The sequence below is a fragment of the Nycticebus coucang genome, chromosome 11 (genome assembly GCF_027406575.1).
Source record: "Nycticebus coucang isolate mNycCou1 chromosome 11, mNycCou1.pri, whole genome shotgun sequence".
Classification (NCBI taxonomy): domain Eukaryota; kingdom Metazoa; phylum Chordata; class Mammalia; order Primates; family Lorisidae; genus Nycticebus; species Nycticebus coucang.
This window is the reverse complement of record NC_069790.1, coordinates 103,347,571-103,365,297: the sequence shown is the minus strand read 5'-3', so window position 1 is coordinate 103,365,297 and position 17,727 is coordinate 103,347,571. Positions and strand designations below refer to the sequence as shown.

At 52.5% G+C, this 17,727-nt stretch overlaps 1 protein-coding gene and 1 long non-coding RNA gene across 2 annotated transcripts in view; one reads left to right on the top strand and one right to left on the bottom strand.

Annotated features, from left to right (window-relative positions):
* The window catches only part of PLXNA4 (plexin A4), a 442,851-nt gene that overhangs the window by 377,573 nt on the left and 47,551 nt on the right, over window positions 1-17,727 (top strand). The window contains exons 20-24 of the mRNA XM_053553499.1: window positions 675-909; window positions 4,225-4,367; window positions 10,119-10,387; window positions 12,930-12,996; window positions 13,793-13,939. Coding sequence (XP_053409474.1) covers window positions 675-909; window positions 4,225-4,367; window positions 10,119-10,387; window positions 12,930-12,996; window positions 13,793-13,939 — 861 coding nt within the window. The remainder of the gene's footprint in view (window positions 1-674; window positions 910-4,224; window positions 4,368-10,118; window positions 10,388-12,929; window positions 12,997-13,792; window positions 13,940-17,727) is intronic.
* On the bottom strand, window positions 10,227-11,811 carry LOC128560035 (uncharacterized). Its single transcript, XR_008372863.1, has 3 exons — window positions 11,736-11,811; window positions 10,929-10,982; window positions 10,227-10,349 (listed from the first exon to the last, which is right to left on the bottom strand). It is a non-coding gene; the product is annotated as an uncharacterized LOC128560035 (long non-coding RNA).

Sequence of the window (17,727 nt, the reverse complement as noted above, 5' to 3'; positions counted from 1 at the left end):
ATCCATACTGGCTGGTGCAACAATAGAGCAATGCAAAGCAGCACAAAACGATGGGCCAGACCTGCTAGATCGAGGTGTCCAACCTTTTTTTTCCCCCTCTGTGACACACTGGAAGAGTGAGAGTTGTCTGGGGCCATGCATTAAATACACCAACAATAAAGACAGCTGACTAGCAAAACGAAGGTCCGTGCATGCTTTTCATGATATCTGATACCACAAATAAGCAGAAAAAAGTCCTCACAAAATCAGCTGCAGCCCACAGGCCACAGGCTGGACACTCCTGTGCTAGACCCTCTACTATAGGCAAAAGAGCTTTCGGGAAGAAGGCCGTTGCTAGCCCAGGAGGTCCGCAATATCGTGTTCTGCACTCACTTGCCCACTCCTCCAGTGGGGGTGAATCTTAGGGAGTCAGTCACCAGTGTCCCGGCACATTGTGTTGAGGTCCCAGTGTGCACTGCTACCTTATGATGACAACAGTGCTGAGTAGGGGACGTGCAGTTTTTCAGTTGGGGGTGGCCTCACGTGCCCCACCGCCCTTCGCCCTGCGGTCTGTTCTGCTGGCAGGGATGAGACTCCTCCCTGGCAGGGCTTTTCCCCATCCCGCCTGGGGGACCTGGACTACTCCCTGGGCTGACCCGCCCCGACACTGGCCCCTCTGTGTGGTCTTCCCCCAGGCCCGTGTCGGCGGCGTGGAGTACTCCCCGGGGATGGTGTACATCGCCCCAGACAGCCCGCTCAGCCTGCCCGCCATCATCAGCATCGCGGTGGCTGGCGGCCTCCTCCTCATCTTCATCGTGGCCGTGCTCATCGCCTACAAACGCAAGTCCCGAGAAAGCGACCTGACGCTGAAGCGGCTGCAGATGCAGATGGACAACCTGGAGTCCCGCGTAGCCCTGGAGTGCAAGGAAGGTACTGAGTGACCAGGTGGCCGCGGCCCCCGCTGAAGGCTGTGTGTGTCCCTGTGTGTGTGTGTCTCACATGCGAGCAGGCCGGGCAGCAGTCAGCAGTGCTGATGGCCGGGGTCCTCCCTGCAGTGCCCGGAGCCCATGTTCCAGACCCTGTCCCTAGCAGGCTCCACCCTGGCAACACCAGGTGCAGCTGAGGCCACTCTGCCCTCTCCCTGGAAGTGTGATTGGGATTATTTAAAACACCGCTGGAAAAAAAAAAAAAAAAACCCGCTGGAGCAGCCACTAGACCCAGAGTCCCAGCTGGCCCTGTGGGCTTTGCACTCTACCCCAGGGAAGACCTGGGGGTATTTTTGTTGTTGTTGTTGTTTGTTTTTTGCAGTTTGCGGGGTGGGGCTGGGTTTGAACCCACCACCTCTAGCATATGGGGCTGGCGCCCTACTCCATTGAGCCACAGGTGCCATCCCCGGGGGCATTTTGACATGACACATCCCAGCAATCTCCAGCTCCCTTCCTGTAAGGCTGCTCTGTGACTTAGAAGAAAGGGCATTTCACAGCTTGTATTTACAAAAAAAAAAAAAAAATTACAACCACCACCATAAAGTAAAATCAGCTGCACTAAATCCAAGAAGGAAATTTAGGTGTCAGATTCTTATAACCCCCAGGACCTCATTTTGTGAGCTGGCTCTTTGCTGTGGATTTATACGTGGAGTAGACCAGCCCTGTACCTGGGGCTCTGGCATCACTCCACAGCCCACCAGGACAGCCACGGCTCTGTTGATGGGGAAGTGGATCCATTCCTTCCCCTCTCCACTTCCTTCAGCTGTCAACACAGCATCCGCCTTGTGGGACTGTTAATTACTGCCTTTTATTATATTTACGCTGCTTATTTTTTTCTCTGCAATGTACTCCTTCCTCTAATTAGGTGTAGTGATTAGAATCTCTTTTATGTGTGGCAGGCCCAAGGCTTTGAATGTTGGAGGAGCTTGGTGACTTTAAGGAAAGCTACAGAGCGATAAAAACCAACCTCCTCCCTCTCCTCCCTGCAGGCCGAGCACCCTACCTGGGAGGGGGCAGCCATGAGGAGTGTGAACATCCCTAGAAAGGGAGGACTCCGCAGTTAGACAAGCATCTAGCCCCCAAGTGTCAGGGGAAGCCCCAGAGGGAGCCTGGGCTCTGGCCTCTGGGGAGAGCTGTCTGCAGGGTGCGGAGCAGGCATTCTACAGCAAAGGGCAGTGGAGTCAGCCCTGTAGTACTTCCCAGGGCTGCCCAGAGCTAGCAGCTGGACTTCTGCAGGGCAGCCCAGGTGCAGCAAAGGTGTCTTCTTGGAGACTTTGCAGTCAGCCAGCATGTCACCTACTCTCAAAGTCACAAGGTGCCCAGCCTCACCTTTCATGGGCCTCAGCTTCTGATACATACACATTCCCACGCCACGCATGCCTACACACTCACAGACACGCTCACACACACTACTCTCAGCCACACTGATGTGCACGTGCATGCACTTACCTAGTCACACCCGTGCACTTATGTCCTAACACTCATACATGCTGACACACACACTCACGCACACTGACAGTCATCATGCGCGTCCTGCACTTATGCACTCACACTCATTCATGCTGACACGCACACTCGTCATGCACTTATGCTCTCACACTCCTGCACACTGACACACCCATGCATTTATGCACTCACACTCCTGCACACTGACACACATACTCATGCACCGACACACACTTCCATTCATACCCACACTCACTAGCAGACGCACACTCAAACAGTCATGCATACACACACACACACATGCTTGTGCACACGTTTCCACACACTCCTACAAGCACACACGGACATGTCCCTCACTCGGGACATACATGGTGTTTGCTGAGGCTTTGGGCGGCAGCACCTGCCGCAGAAGCCTGTCAGCCCCCTCTGCACACACGCGCTCCTGTGGAAGTACGGGTTCCACTTAGATGCCTTTGGGTCATCTGCCATCAGGGCCATTCTGTGTGAGATGAGGCCCTGTGTCCGGGTGACCAGAGCTGAGGGGTGGGGTGCAAGAGACAAGAGTGACAGGAGACAGTCCAGCAGCCTCTGCAGGTATCCAAGTGGGGTCCACTTTGTAGCTTTAGTATCCTCTGACACAGAAAGCCAAAATCCTTGGGTGGGAAAAGGGCTCTGCAGGGCGGAGCCCCACCAAATGCAGCAGGAAGGGCGAGCAGGGCTGCTGTCCCCAGTCCCGGGTGCTGTGCTGGGTTATGTCATCACCCAGCACACTCTGCCTGCTTTTAGGGGGGCTCTGTACCCATGTTGGCCTTGTGAATCCCACCTGAGCTCACCCACAGAGTATTTTCCCCTGTTCTGAGTTCATATAAATAGACATGTTGGTTAGTCAGTCTCCACTGGCTGTTCCTGTTTGCTGAAGTGTTAATCTACCCCAGTTGTGTGTGTGCACATGTGCGTGTGCATGTGCGTGTGCATCTGTGTAGCATGCCCTGAAGAAAAGGGCAAAGCAAGCAAGGCCTGGGTGCCTTGCCTCTGAGGACTTCTTGTGATGGAGGGTGGCTGTAGAGGAGGACGTGCCCTGGCTGGGCTGTGATGACCACTCCAGGGCTTCCCTGGGTGCTGGACTGTCCCAGCTGGGGTTTTGTAACCCTGTGTGTCTGTCCGGAGGCCTGAGGGGCTTCCACATACAGTACTACCCGCATGCTGGTCATGATTCAACAGCAAATAGCATCACTCTGAGGGAGGAAGGGCCAAGCTATCTCCTGTGTGTTTATACAGAAGGAACATATTAGTGTGGTGGAGTCTCTGTTTGAGCCCCATTTGGAGGTTCAATAACTCCAGTGAGCTGTATGGTCCAGTACTGGGCCTTCAAATGTTTTTCCTGCATCAGAAGAAATTTTTCTGAAATCCTATTAGGAAATCTATAAAACAGCATCAGGAACGGATCCTTCATCACTGGAACCTCTCCCTTCTCTCACCCATCTCCCTACATCCTTCTTCCCGACCCATCAGCACATTTTGCAAACCAAAGCCCTTCGCCTTTAGGTGGGAGGCCCCACTGGTCCAGCAGTAGCATAGATCTGTGGACAGCCTCACCCACCCCTTCCACATAATTTGGAAGGGATTCAGCCCCAAACAAGCACCCTTGCCTTGTGTCTTTCTCTCATGCTAATGCCGTCTGTCCCAGCTACTTAAACACCCCCGCCCAGCTAGTCACACACATCAGTGGTCCATACAGCATATCCCTCGGGGCTGGGCTGAGGGTTCAGCTGAGACCCTCCAGCTGTCTCACAGGCTTTTCCCTTCCCGCCAGCTTTTGCTGAGCTGCAGACAGACATCCATGAGTTGACCAGTGACCTGGATGGAGCTGGGATTCCCTTCCTGGATTATAGAACTTACACCATGCGGGTGCTGTTCCCAGGAATTGAAGACCACCCCGTCCTCCGGGACCTCGAGGTAAGAAGCAGTGCCCCATCCTGGCATTAGAGTCGGGAGTGTGTCGGCAATCTTCAGATCCATCCCCTATTTGGAGGTGAGAAAGCTGAGGCCAGGCAGGTGACACAGCTTGCCCAAAGTCCCCCATCTTGTCAGGACCAGCCTGTCCCTCTGGAGGAGATGCAGCCAGGCCAGGAACCACACAACAGAGATACAAGTAGGGCTTCAGGTCTTGGGGGGACATACACCCCTTTGAAAACTGAACGGAAATTGAAGACCCTTTCTCCAGAAATCTACATACACATATGCAGAACAAGAACTATGGCAGATAAATTTAGAAAGCTCATTGTTCAAGAAACCAGGCTGTAGGGGATAGTACCCACTTAGTTGGTGCTCAGCATATAAGGGATTTTACCACTTGGAAAAGATAAATGTTGTATTTGGAAAGGAGGCAGAAAGATGAATGATCAAGACTCACCATCTCTTCTACCAGCAAGGACCTCATCTTCTAACATTTTATCCCAGTTCCTATCTAGTATGCTGTCTGGCTTATGTATAAACTCATATTCCACTTTGCCCTGATAGCGCTTTGGAATAGCCCACAGAGATAAATACCAGAGAAAAAAGGAAGCCATTATATCATGCCATAATAATCGTCAGGAGTAATCACTATTGGTTGACTGTTAAGAATATCCTGACAAGGTATATCCAGTCACCTCCCTTCATTCATTTAACCTCCCAAGAGCACTGAGAAAGTGAGCCCATTTTACAGGTGACAAAACTATGGGCATGACTGATTTTGGCAATTGCCTAGGGCCACACAGCTGGTAGAGGTGGAGTGAGGATTTGAACCCAGGCAGTTAGATTGGAGAGCCTTCCCTCCCAGGAACAAGTCTGCCACACCACACACTTCTTGGGGCCATATCCACAGCCTGCCTTGTGGCTCTGGATACTTATCAGGATAGATCCCAAACCTATAGTCAGGGCAACAACTCACAATTAGATTGATGCCAAGATTTACATTGTCCATAAAATAAAAACAGATCCATCTCTCGGGAGTCGTGTGGTTTTTCAGGCACTGACACCTCTGGGCTACCTGTGTGGGCTCTCCCAAGGGGATGTACAGATTGTCACCTCTGCGGCACACCCAGCAAGGTTCACAACACTCACGTTTCTCCAGACTTGCTTGTGGAATGACGCGTGTTTGTGTGTGTCTCTAGAGCAGGCAGGGGCACTCCTGTTTGCGGGGCTCCCCTCAGCTGACACGCACCAGGAGACACTTTCTGAGGCTGCAGGCAGTGGGCTCTGTGCCCTCACTGACAGTGCGTCTTTTCTCTCTGCCTCCACCTGAGCGTGTGCGCGTGTGTGGAGACGTGTATCCACACACAGAGAAGAGCGCTAGGTGCATCACGATACTTTTCTCTGCCTGTGTCCTTGGTCCTGCTCTTGCCTTTAGCCCTCCCCCAAGCCCACTCACTCTTCTCTTCTTTTCCTCTCTCCTCCGGCCTCACCTTTTGTTTGCTTCAAAGTACCCGGTTTCTGAGGCCACTGGGGAGCATGCAAGTCCCTGGTTAAAGGGCAACGTAGGAGTGATGAAAAGACGTGTTTGTGAGTGTGTGAGTGTGCGAGTGAGGATGTGTGGACTGTGAGAGTTGATACCACACCTTATTTATCTTTGTCACAGAGTTGGCAAGTAGAGAATGGTGAAGGATTGGATAAATGAAAGTCTGTTGAATTAGGGTGGGAAGGGCCATGCTGGAGGGGGGTGGGGAATTCACGTCTGAACATCCCCGTATCTCCTGTGGACAGGGTAGAGAGACATCTAGATAAGCATTCCACTGAGTGTATAAAGTTTTTCTCCCTTGAACTAGCTCAAAGTTCTAAGTAAGTCTCTTTTATGGATATAACTTTAAAATTGATTTTCTAACAACTTTTACTGAGTCACATTGACATGGGGCTGCGAGATCCAGCCTCTTCTGTGAAATCCAGGGATCGAGGATCACATGCAGATGCCTGTTTTCGTATTTGTTTGTGTCCAATCCCTCTGGCCCTAGAATGATTTCTCTTCCTTTGTGCTCAGTGTTCTGAGCATGGACACAAGCCGTTGATTAATCTCAAGCACTGTTCCCCAGCCCTTTCAGCCACTGGATACCTACCCACTGTTTGGAAGTGTGAAGAAGGAGATGTCCTCTTGCGCAGGCTGTCCTGGAGGGCAGGCCACCAGGGCCCCTCACTTGGGGCATTCAGGACGGAGCTTCCCAAGCACAAGGCATGCCCCAGTCCTTTAAAGCCACAGAGCTGTCAATCACCCACTCCCAATTTCAACCTATCATTGGCTCCTAAACTCTAACCTATTGGGTTACAATTAAAATTTACTCCTGAACTCTAACCTATTGGGTTACAATTAAAATTTCCAGTTTTATACTCACAGACTTCAACTGAAGTAGAGAACCATCTGGTGAATAAGGAAAGTCTTGTTTCAGAGTGGCATTTGCTTTGGGGGAGGGTGGCAGGCTACCAAGGGGAATTGTTCTGCATACTTCCTACCAAGACACTTCACTTCCAACCCCTCCCTTCATAAAACGGGGAGAAAAGTCCTGCCGTCTGCACCCCAAATCACTGTGCCGAGGCATTAGCTATCTGGGAAAGTGTTGGGCTAAAGGGATCTGTGAAATGCAGTCTGTGGAGCTAGAAAGGCAAGTAGTAAACTGCGCCGTTTAAGTGAGCACGGTGCGTGCCAAGCACTTTACATACATTATCTTATTTAATGCTCATAAAACATTATGACGCAGGCACGCACAGCCTTGCTTTACAGATGAGGCAGTCTAGAGGTGGCATTTTCCTCCATGGGTCAATACGGTCTCTCTAGTTCTAGAACCCAGGCTGCTGAACGTCTTCAGGTGGCTTGGCTAGAATGCCCCTTCCCAGAGGCCCAGACTTGATGCCCAGGAGGCATGTACACAGAGAAAGAGCAGCTGCTGCGGGAAGTCCCAAGGGCATCCTCTCACCAGGTGTACCGTCTGGCTGGTCCATGTCCTCTTCCAGCTCTCCAGATGCCATAGTCCCACACCTTCATGCAGCTCTCTCCTTTCAACAGCCAGCCTGAGCAGGTGGAGGCCCAACACAGGAAGGTGGTGGCAGGGAGACATCAGGGCTAGGGCTGGACCTGGTGACAGGTGGAGAGGACTGAGTTTGGGGACCCAATACTGCCCATCACCACCTGCCTGGCCTTGGGGCAACTTCCCTGAGAAACTGTTAAAAGGAGATCATAACTTGCTCTTGAAAAAGTCATTATAAGACTTAATTGAACTAATGTGTGTAATGTGCCCAGTACTGTGTGTAGCATGTGGTGGGTGTCCAGGGAATGGCATCATCTGTGATTATTAGGATGAGTCGTAGAGATGCTGTTCCGAGGGGTTTGAAGGGCAAAGTATGGCATGTGTGTGAGGGTGATGGGCACAGAGCTGAGAGATGGACAGATGGACAGATGGACAGACTGAGGCCTGGGCTAATCTCAGGACGAGTCTGCCCTTCCCTCATCAGGCCCTGGTGCAGTGGGAACTAGGGGAGTCAGGCATGAAGCCGGCAGAGGCTGGGTCCCCTGTGGGAAGAGAGGGCTTCACCAGGGTGACCGTGCCAAGAGCTCCCTGAGCCTGCTTGGCTCTAGCAAGGTCCTGTCTCTCTCCTAAGAACTGTCCTTCTGAGTACCAGCACCATAGCAAGGGAGATGGAAGTGGACCTGGTCTGGAAGCACACATTTCCTCCATTTCCTGACCCGTGGGCACTGCAGATGCCAGGCAGCCAGGAGAGAGCTCACCTCTGCAGAACAAAGGACCAGCACACAAGGTCCCCAGTACGGAGGGGTCTTGGGACTCAGGAGCTGGCCTCCTGGTTGACCTTCTGAGGGCAGGCCTGTATCTACCTGATTCCTGACTGCTGCCAGCATCTTCCCCCCTGAGCCTGGAACACAGGTGACTCAGTAATGAGTGACATGAATGTTCTGCCACCTTCTGAGACTTTGAGCAAACAAGCCACCTCCATCTTTGCAGTTTAAAACCTTAAGAGTAGAGTAGGATAAAATGTCGGGGTTAGGAAGCTAGCTCTCTGCCGCCGGTTTCATACTTTGGTCTGCTTGTTGCCCCAGAAGAGGGTAGGACAAGGTGCTGACTGCCCAAGTTCATGCCCTGGCTTGGCCCTTCTCTGTCTTGGGACTTTGGATAAGCTCCTTAACCTCAGTGGACCTACCTTCCCAGTGCTGTGTGCATTAAATGTGTTGGTGTTCCTAAAGCACACAGAATAGTCCCTACATTGAGTAAGGTCTGCATACACCACAGCTGTTATTACCTTTGTAATCTGAGTCCACGGTGAGCTCTGCTGCTAATAAATGACTGCGACAGAATTAACCGTCGCTGAAATCACATCCATCACCTGCTACACATCGGGCACGCCTTCCCTAAGACGTGAAGTGTCTCCCTTCCAGGAAGACAGGACACCTCAGTGGCAGTCATGGTGGCCCCTCCTCCTCCCTGCCTCCCCCGCACTCTGCCCCAGGAGGCACGCCTGCCCTGTCTTCTCAGAGGGCTCTTCCTTGAGAGCAGAGCTTACAATACATGCTTTAAGTAAACTGCTTAACAAGTATTTACACAGTAAGTTGTGCAAATGGCCAGTGCCCAGCTCAGCAAATTTTCCCCATGGGAACACACCCAGCAAGCTGGTCTCCAGACAGGAAGCAGAATATTCCCAGCCTTCCAAACTATTTTAATGGTGCTCTGTAAACAGTATGCCCTCTTTAGGGTCTGATTCTTTTCATTCGCTATGTTTGCGAGATTCACCCTGTTACTGCAAGTAGTGAGGAGCCATCCACTCTCACTACTGTGCCGTGTTCCGTCAGGTGGGATATTTGCAGCTCCTCAGCCCATTCTGTGCTTGCTGACATCTGGCATTTGCAGTTTGAGGCTGTTACCGAACCTGTCGCTAGGCACGTCCTTGCAGGTCTCAGAGATGCCTCCCCCATGTTTGCTGAGTGGTCAGTGCGCATTTGGAGGGATGTCCCAGTAAACAGACGATGTAGGCAGGAAGATAAAACCATCTTCCTTCCCGCCCCTGGATTCAGCAGGGTCTCAGCAAGTCACTAAAAAAACATCAGTGCTAGAGTTAGGGAGTTCTTTAGAAACTGTTGAGCTTAATTTCTCCTTTCTTAGGTGGATAAATTTCCTTCCCAGAGAAGGAAAGGGACTCACCCCACATTGCACATTATGGTGGTGTCAGAATCTACATGGAATACAGAAGTCTGGACTCTGAGGCCACCAGCCTGCCAACAAGATGCATGGGGAATGAGTGGGCTGGCCTTCAGTCAGTTGGAGGCCCAGGCCTGGTGATCCTGCAGACAGGGTGTAAGCCACAGCGGCCCCACCTGCCAGGAGTTCCCACAGGGGCTGGGAAGGTGTGCTGCTATGGCCCAGGGACCCTCATCTGCTTTATGTCACTGTCAAGGAAGAGCTCAGGCCCTGCAGTCTGGCAGAAGGGGGTCCAATCCTAGTATCGTCATCCACTAACCGGGTGAGGCTCTCTCTCTGCCTCTCTTGGCTCATCTGGAAACTGGAGAAGGCTGTGATGAGTTTCAATGGCTACTGAGCACTGATGCTGGGGACTCAGTCGGCACTGGCTTGAGGAGCAGGTGCTAGGTGACATGGGAGAGTCAGGGTGCAGGTGCAGTACATTGGCTAGAGCCCCTGGCAGATGGCGTCAGGACCCCCTGGGTCTGCCCTTTAGGTCCCAGGCTACCGGCAAGAGCGCGTGGAGAAAGGCCTGAAGCTCTTCGCCCAGCTCATCAACAACAAGGTTTTCCTGCTGTCCTTCATCCGCACGCTCGAGTCCCAGCGCAGCTTCTCCATGCGCGACCGTGGCAATGTGGCCTCGCTCATCATGACGGTGCTGCAGAGCAAGCTGGAGTACGCCACCGACGTGCTGAAGCAGCTGCTGGCTGACCTCATCGACAAGAACCTGGAGAGCAAGAACCACCCCAAACTGCTGCTCAGGAGGTGAGGGGGTGGCCGGGGCTGCCGGTGGGGCTCAGGGTGCTCCCCGCCCAGGCCCAGCCTGTGCCCGGCTCATCAGCCTTCCTGGGAGACCAGGGCTGAGCTCCTGGCTGGCTCCCTAAGGTCACGGCTACAGCCCACGCCCTCTTGGAGGAGTCTGCCCATCGTCCCCAGGAGGTGTGGTGCCAATACCACCCTGGCTCATCCTGCTGTTTGCCCCATATCTGCTCTTCATTCTCCCCTCTCTGCCCTTCCACTCCCATTGTACTACAGTTCTTTACTCATGGAATCTTCAGAGGTCATGGGACCACCCCCCAACCTTATCTAAGTCAGAATTACAAGTAAGATAGAGACCAGTGGCCTCAGGCCACAAGGGAGCTTGTTAGAAATGCAGAATCTCAGGTCCCACCCAGACCCACTGACTCAGAGTCTGCACTTTAACAAGGAACCTGGGTGACAGAATTAAAGTCTGAGACCAAAAAACAAAACAAAACAAAAAAAAGTCTGAGACCCACGGAATGAAAGCCCTTCAGTAATGACTTACCCAATATAGCCAGCCTGACACTGCAGGAAGCCTTGAACTTGACACTGTTGAAACCTAAAAGGTCAAGTGTTAAAGACATAACCATATCCTAGGGCTTTGGCCTTAAAGGAAATAGAGACTCTCACTCCATCCATGCTCCCATTTGAGCTCTCTTTGTACTCAAAGGCCATTTCTCCCCTGGACTAAGTTACCCCAATGTCTTTAACCTTGGCATGTTTGAAGTCGGCAAATTCCTGCAATCACTCAATATGTCTAGCCCTCCACCCAGACCACCTGTGCGCTGTCTGCCTCTGTCTGCCTGTTCCCCGGACTTTCACCCTTGGTCTCTGCATCTCAGGCAGGGCCTTAGTGCCTCCCACATGGCCCAGTGGCTAGATGTGGCTTTTGGCTTTTTCCTGGTGCAGTGGGCATTCGCCTGCACAGCTGAAAATGCTGCTGCACATAGGAGCCTCCAGACAGCTTTGGAAATAGCAAGGTAGATCATTTTGGTTTTTGTTTTACTTGCACCATGCAGCCACCTGCCAGCATAATTCTAGGGTTGCCACTGGCTGCCAGCGCTCCCACCAACACCTTCCCGGCGTGGTCTCCCTCCGCCCTGGTATCTCCTCCTCTTGCTGCCTGTCCCCGCCCTCCCAGACGCTCTACTCCCTTTGCTTTCTATTTCCCCTGGCTGCCCCCCCTCCTTTCAACATGCCTCCTCCTTTCTCTCCCCGGCTTCACTTAGTACTGGCAGCTGCCCAACTGCCTTGGGGTTTTAGTTATTAGTATTTTCTGGCAGCTGCAACCTTAAACTCTATCCAAACATACCTGGATGGGCTCGTTTCTCTCTGGAGCTGACCACATGCTCAGCGCAAGTTTGAATATGATTTGTTTGCTCTAAGTGGACACGTTAGAAGTGTCCCTGGGCTACCAACACTGCTGCTGTATCTTCACTTCCAAAGGGAAGGACTAGATGGGCTTGGGTTATAGCATGAAAAATACAAGTTAGATTCAAGAAGGAACTTCCTGTCATTGCAAATGAAACACTACAAGAGTTCCCAGGGGAAGTTTCAAAGCATCTGAAATCCTTTGCCGTAGGACAATGTTAGCATCTCCATGCTGTTGCCGGTGTTGGGAGTCTGTAGGCTCAGAACCTTCTGGCCCTTTGATCATGACCCCCTTCTCCTGCCAACTTTCTTCCTAGCCCCTGCCAAGTTAGTATCTCCCCAGGAATTTTTATGTTTCTTTTCTCACCCAAAGGAACAGATCTAGCCTAGAAAGTTCTCTAAGGCTATATACTACCCAAGGATTGCTAAAAGCTACTTGTGACTATTTACATCTCAATTAATTAAAAACAAGTAAAATGAAAAACTTCAACTCCTCAGACATACTAGTCACGTCTCGGGTGCTCAGTAGCCACATGTGACTGGTGACTCCCATGCTGGAAAACACAGAGAAAAAAAATTTTTTTTTTTTTCTGAGACAGAGTCTCATTATGTTGCCCTCTAACTCTTGGGCTTAAGCAATTCTCTTGCCTCAGCCTCCCAAGTAGCTAGGACTGCAGGCGCCCACCACAATGCCTAGCTATTTTTTGGGGTGGGGGTGGGGGTTGTAGTTGTCATGGTTGTTCGGCAGGCCCGGATTGGGTTCAAACCTGCCAACTCCAGTATATGTGGCTGGCACCCTAGCCGCTGAGCTACAGGCGCCGAGCCCACAGAGAAAATTTTCATCATCACAGAACATGCTGTTGGACGGTGGGGCTCTGCATTCCCACAAAAACCCACTCACGGGCCTGATGCCCAAAAATGTCATCCTCCGGCTTTGTGGGGAAAGTTTGCCTTTTTGTTACAGGGGTGTCTAGGAATCCTTGAGACTCTCGTGTTCACTAAGATCTCCAGATTTGGCCTAAAAGCCATAAGCAGCCAGACTGATGTGCACACTCCCCACCCCTCCCAGCCCTTGGCTCTGACCTGCTGCTCTTTCTCTGTCTTGTCCTGCTGGTTCCCTCGGTGACTGGTGCAGGACTGAGTCGGTGGCTGAGAAGATGCTGACCAATTGGTTCACTTTCCTCCTCTACAAGTTCCTCAAGGTAGGATTGGATGTGGGTATGTGTCACCTTCCTGGGCATGAAACTTCTTTGTTCTCACCTGCTGGGGGTCACTCCCCCTCCCTGAGTCCACCTCACCTGACTCTTCTAACCCCGCAAGCCCTCATTATGGCCTGTCTCAGGAGATAGAGCAACGCGGTCGGTCCCAGCCTCAGAGATGCAAAACCCTTGAGGCTGGTTTTCCCCCTGCAAGGGACAGAGAAACCTCTGGGCAGCCATGTGATCCCTAGAGCTAAGTTCCCAGATGAGGCTGAACATAATCCGCCTATTATTTTGTTGCTTCCTGTCCTGGCTCCAGACCTACTGAGGCTGATAAGGGTCTCAGGCAGGTACACAGCCCCATGTTGCAGCAGATAAGCCAGCCAGGTGCCTGGGAGGTGGAAGAGTGGTGCAGCTTCAGTTACTAACCTGGTTTCTAAGGAGTTCACACTACGGAGGACCCACCTCTGCTTTGGATGGAGCCTCTGGTTGTTGCTGGGGTGGGGAGAGGGAAAAGAGAAGGGGACAGGAGACGGAGGGGAGGGAAGAGAAAGCTCTTGAAGAGTGGTAGGAAAGGGCAGAATGGGGGGAGGTCCTGTGGTCCAAAGACCCAGGAGAAATGAACTCCTGAAGGGCAAAGAGCTGGAGCAGAGGGGATTAAAGAGCCGAGTGCGAGGGCAGGAGGAGGGATCTGGCAGGAGGGGTGGAAACAGCCGTTTGGAGAGACCAGGACTGGGTGGTGGGTTATGCACACTGGTGGTCCCAGAGCTCTGCCCAGCATGGGTCTTCTCATATCCAGGAGTGTGCTGGGGAGCCTCTCTTCTCCCTGTTCTGTGCCATCAAGCAACAGATGGAGAAAGGCCCCATCGATGCCATCACAGGCGAGGCCCGCTACTCCCTGAGTGAGGACAAACTGATCCGTCAGCAGATCGACTACAAAACCCTGGTAAGGCACCTTCTCTGCTGCCCCCACGGGTGGCAAGTGGGCTTGGTCCTGGGCACCCCTGCCCAGCAGAGGGGACAGTGGAAATGCTGAAGAGCCACCTTTCCAGGTGTATCTGCTGCTCAGGCCCACCCAGGTGCTTCCCTGTGCCTGTCACCCCAGACTTCCTCTGTTCCCCTCAACCAGGGCATCTGGGCTTGCGGACCAGTGGCTCAGATGCCCCTGAACAGCACTGTGTCAGCAGTTGTGGAGTTGTGGCCCCTACCCACAGTCGCTAGCTGACCCAAGTGACTTCCTGTGTTCTTTAAGCCTGGAGGATTAATGCTCTGCAGAACAGTTCCACATGCCAGGGATAGGGGTCGGGAGGAGAGGAAAGCAGAATGCGTTCCTCGTGGTTCTAAAGCCACATTTTCCCTCCAGTCTAAGTTCAAATACAACCGTGCCCCACTCTGTATAATGTGAGGCCAAGCATTTGCCCAAGGAACTTGTGGATTTCCTCTGTCAAGATCCTAGTAGAAACAGCTGCCCCAGGAGGCAGCAAAGCGTGGAAATTCAGAGCGTGGAGTCTAGAATCAGACAAACCCAGATCTGAGCCCTGACTGTGCCTCTGACCCGAAGCCAAGGCCCCACAGCCAGCTGGGCAGCAGCCCTGCCTCTAACCAAAGCCCTGCTGGCCGGGAAGGCCGTGCGCATGACCCACCTACCCCACTCATTTCCAAGAACCCCGGGAATCCCAGGAGACATCTAAGCAGATTTGCTGGGATTGGCTGAGGGTCTCAGGGAGCACTGAGAACAAGGCCCTGCTTCCTGGCAGTTACCATCTGCTCTGGAGGAGAGAGTCGGAGGCTCCAATTAAAATGGAGAAAGGGGCAGAAACTTCTTCCAAAAATGGAGTCTGAATGGATTTCTTAATGAGACAGAACCGCCATTTTAATGTCTCCTGCCCACCTCTCCCCCTCTGCTCCCTTCCTTTCCTGGCTCCCAGCAGTTCCCCAATATTGAATCTAGCACAAGTTGTGATCTGCAAATTGCAGCATCCTTTGTTGCAGAGGCCAAAGTGCTGTTAGTGCACTGAGCTGGTTTAGGTGAGGTGGCTGGAATGGGTCAAGGCCGAGCACCCACTGAGGCAGGGACACCTGGTATGCAGGATCTGTGGGGAAAGGGCCACAAATTGCTCTGCCACTGCTTTGCCTGAAGCAGGAACAGCTGTAGTGGACTTAACCATCTGTGGGCATAGAGAAGGGCACTCCCACAGAGGAAGGGCAGCAGCCCCCTGGGAGGGAGGAGGAGGGTGGCAAAGCATGTTAGGCAGCAGCAGACAGGCTGACACAGACGCCAGGTGAGCAGCCACATACAGAGACACAGACTAGTGGCTGGAAGAGCCTAGGCACTTTGGTCAACTGCAAGTGATCTTATCCTGGGCAGGAGGGATAACCACAGAGGCTCTGAGAGGCTCAGAGAGAAGCGAGGGCCCCCAATTGACAGGTGCACCCCTAAGCACTGAGTGCTGCACTGGAATGATGCCAGAGCTTGACTGGCATGGCCTAGGGCCCTGCTGTTGGGCTGTCCCTGGACCATCATCACTGTACCTAGGAGCCTATTAGAGCACTGGATGCTTGCCTGGGAGACCCCCTAGAGAACGGGATGCTCAACCAAGAACCTGCTAGAACACTAGCTACCTACCTGGGAGCCCACTAGAAAACTGAGTGCTTACCTGGGAGCCCCATGGAGCACTGGATGCTTACATGAGAGCCTGTTAGAGCATTAGATACTTACCTGGGAGCCCACTAGAGTGCTAGATACTTACCTAGGAGTCCACTAGAGTGCTAGATACTTACCAGGAGCCCGGTCGAGCACTGGATGTTTACCTGGGAGCGCACTAGAGCGCTGGATTCTTACCTGCCTGCTAGAGCACTAGATATTTACCTGGGAGCTGACTAGAGTACTAGATACTTACCTGGGGGCCTGCTAGAGTGTTAGATGCCCACCTACAAGCCTACTACAGCACTAGATACTTACCTGGGAGCCTGCTAGAACACTAGATGCTTACCTGGGAGCCCACTAGAGTGCTAGATACTTACCTGGGAGCGCACTAGAACACTTGATGCTCACCTGGGAGCCTGCTAGAGTGCGAGATACTTACCTGGGAGCCCACTAGAGCAGGAGATACTTAACTGGGAGCCCACTAGAGCTCCTGATACTTACCTGGGAGCCCAATAGAGCACTAGATGCTTACCTGAGAGTCTGCTAGAGTGCTAGATGCCCAGCTGGGAGCCCATCAGAGCACTAGGTACTTACCTGGGAGCCTGCTAGAGTGCCAGATACTTACCTGGGAGCCTGCTAGAGCACGAGATCCCCACCTAGGAATCCACTATAGCACTAGATACTTACCTGGGAGCCTGCTAGAACACTAGATGCTCACCTGGGAGCCCACTGGAGTGCTAGATACTTACCTGGGAGCCTGCTAGAGCACCAGATACTGACGTAGGAGCCCACTAGAGCACTGGTTGCATACCTGGGAGCCTGCTAGAGTGCAAGATACTTACCTGGGAGCCCACTAGAGTGGCACTTACCTGGGAGCCCACTAGAACGCTAGATACTTACCTGGGAGCGTGCTAGAGTGCCAGATACTTACCTGGGAGCCTGTTAAGAGTGCTAGATACTTAAATGGGAGCCCGCTAGAGCTCCAGATAGTTACCTGAGAGCCCACTAGAGTGCCAGATACTTACTTGGAAGCCCACTAGAGCACTAGATGCTTACCTGAGAGTCTGCTAGAGTTCTAGATCCCCACCTGGGAGCCCACCAGAGCACTAGATACTTACCTGGGAGCCTGCTAGAATGCTAGATACTTAACCTGGGAGCCTGCTAGAGCGCCAGATACTTACCTGGGAGCCCACTAGTGTGCTAAATACTTACCTGGAAGCCCACTAGGGTGCTAGATACTTGTCTGGGAGCTGCTAGAGCTCCTGATACTTACCTGGGAGCCCACTATAGCACTAGATGCTTACCTCAGAGTCTGCTAGAGTGCTAGATGCCCAGCTGGGTGCCCACCAGAGCACTAGATACTTACCTGGGAGCCCACCAGAACACCAGATGCTGACCTGGAAGCCCACTAGAGCACTATATGCTTGCCGGTGAGCTGACTCCACTGCTAGATACCTAACTGGGAGCCCACTACAGCGCTACATACTTACATGGGAGCCCACTAGAGTGCCAGATGCTCACGTAGGAGTCTGCTAGAGCGCCAGCTACTTACCTGGGAGTGCTAGATACTTAATTGGGAGGCCGCTAGAGCTCCTCATGCTTACCTGGGAGCCCACTAGAGCACTAGATGCTTACCTGAGAGTCTGCTAGAGTGCTAGATGCCCAGCTGGGAGCCCACCACAGCACTAGATACTTACCTGGGAGCCCACTAGAGCACCAGATGATCACCTGGGAGCCCACTAGAGCGCTAGATACTTGCCTGTGAGCTGACTAGAGTGCTACATACTTATCTGAGAGCCCACTAGAGCACTACATACTTAACTGGGAGCTCACTAGAGTGCTAGATGCTCACCTGGGAGCTTGCCAGAGTGGTAGATACGTACCTGGGAAGCCGCTAGAGTGCTAGATACTTAGCTAGGTGCCCACTGAAGTGCTAGATACTTAACTGGGAGCCCATTAGAGTTGCTAGATACGTACCTACCTAGTGGTAGATACTTAACTGGGAGACCACTAGAGCTCCAGATACTTACCTGGGAACCCCCCTAGAGTACTATATACTTACCTGGGGCCTGCTAGAGTGCTAGATA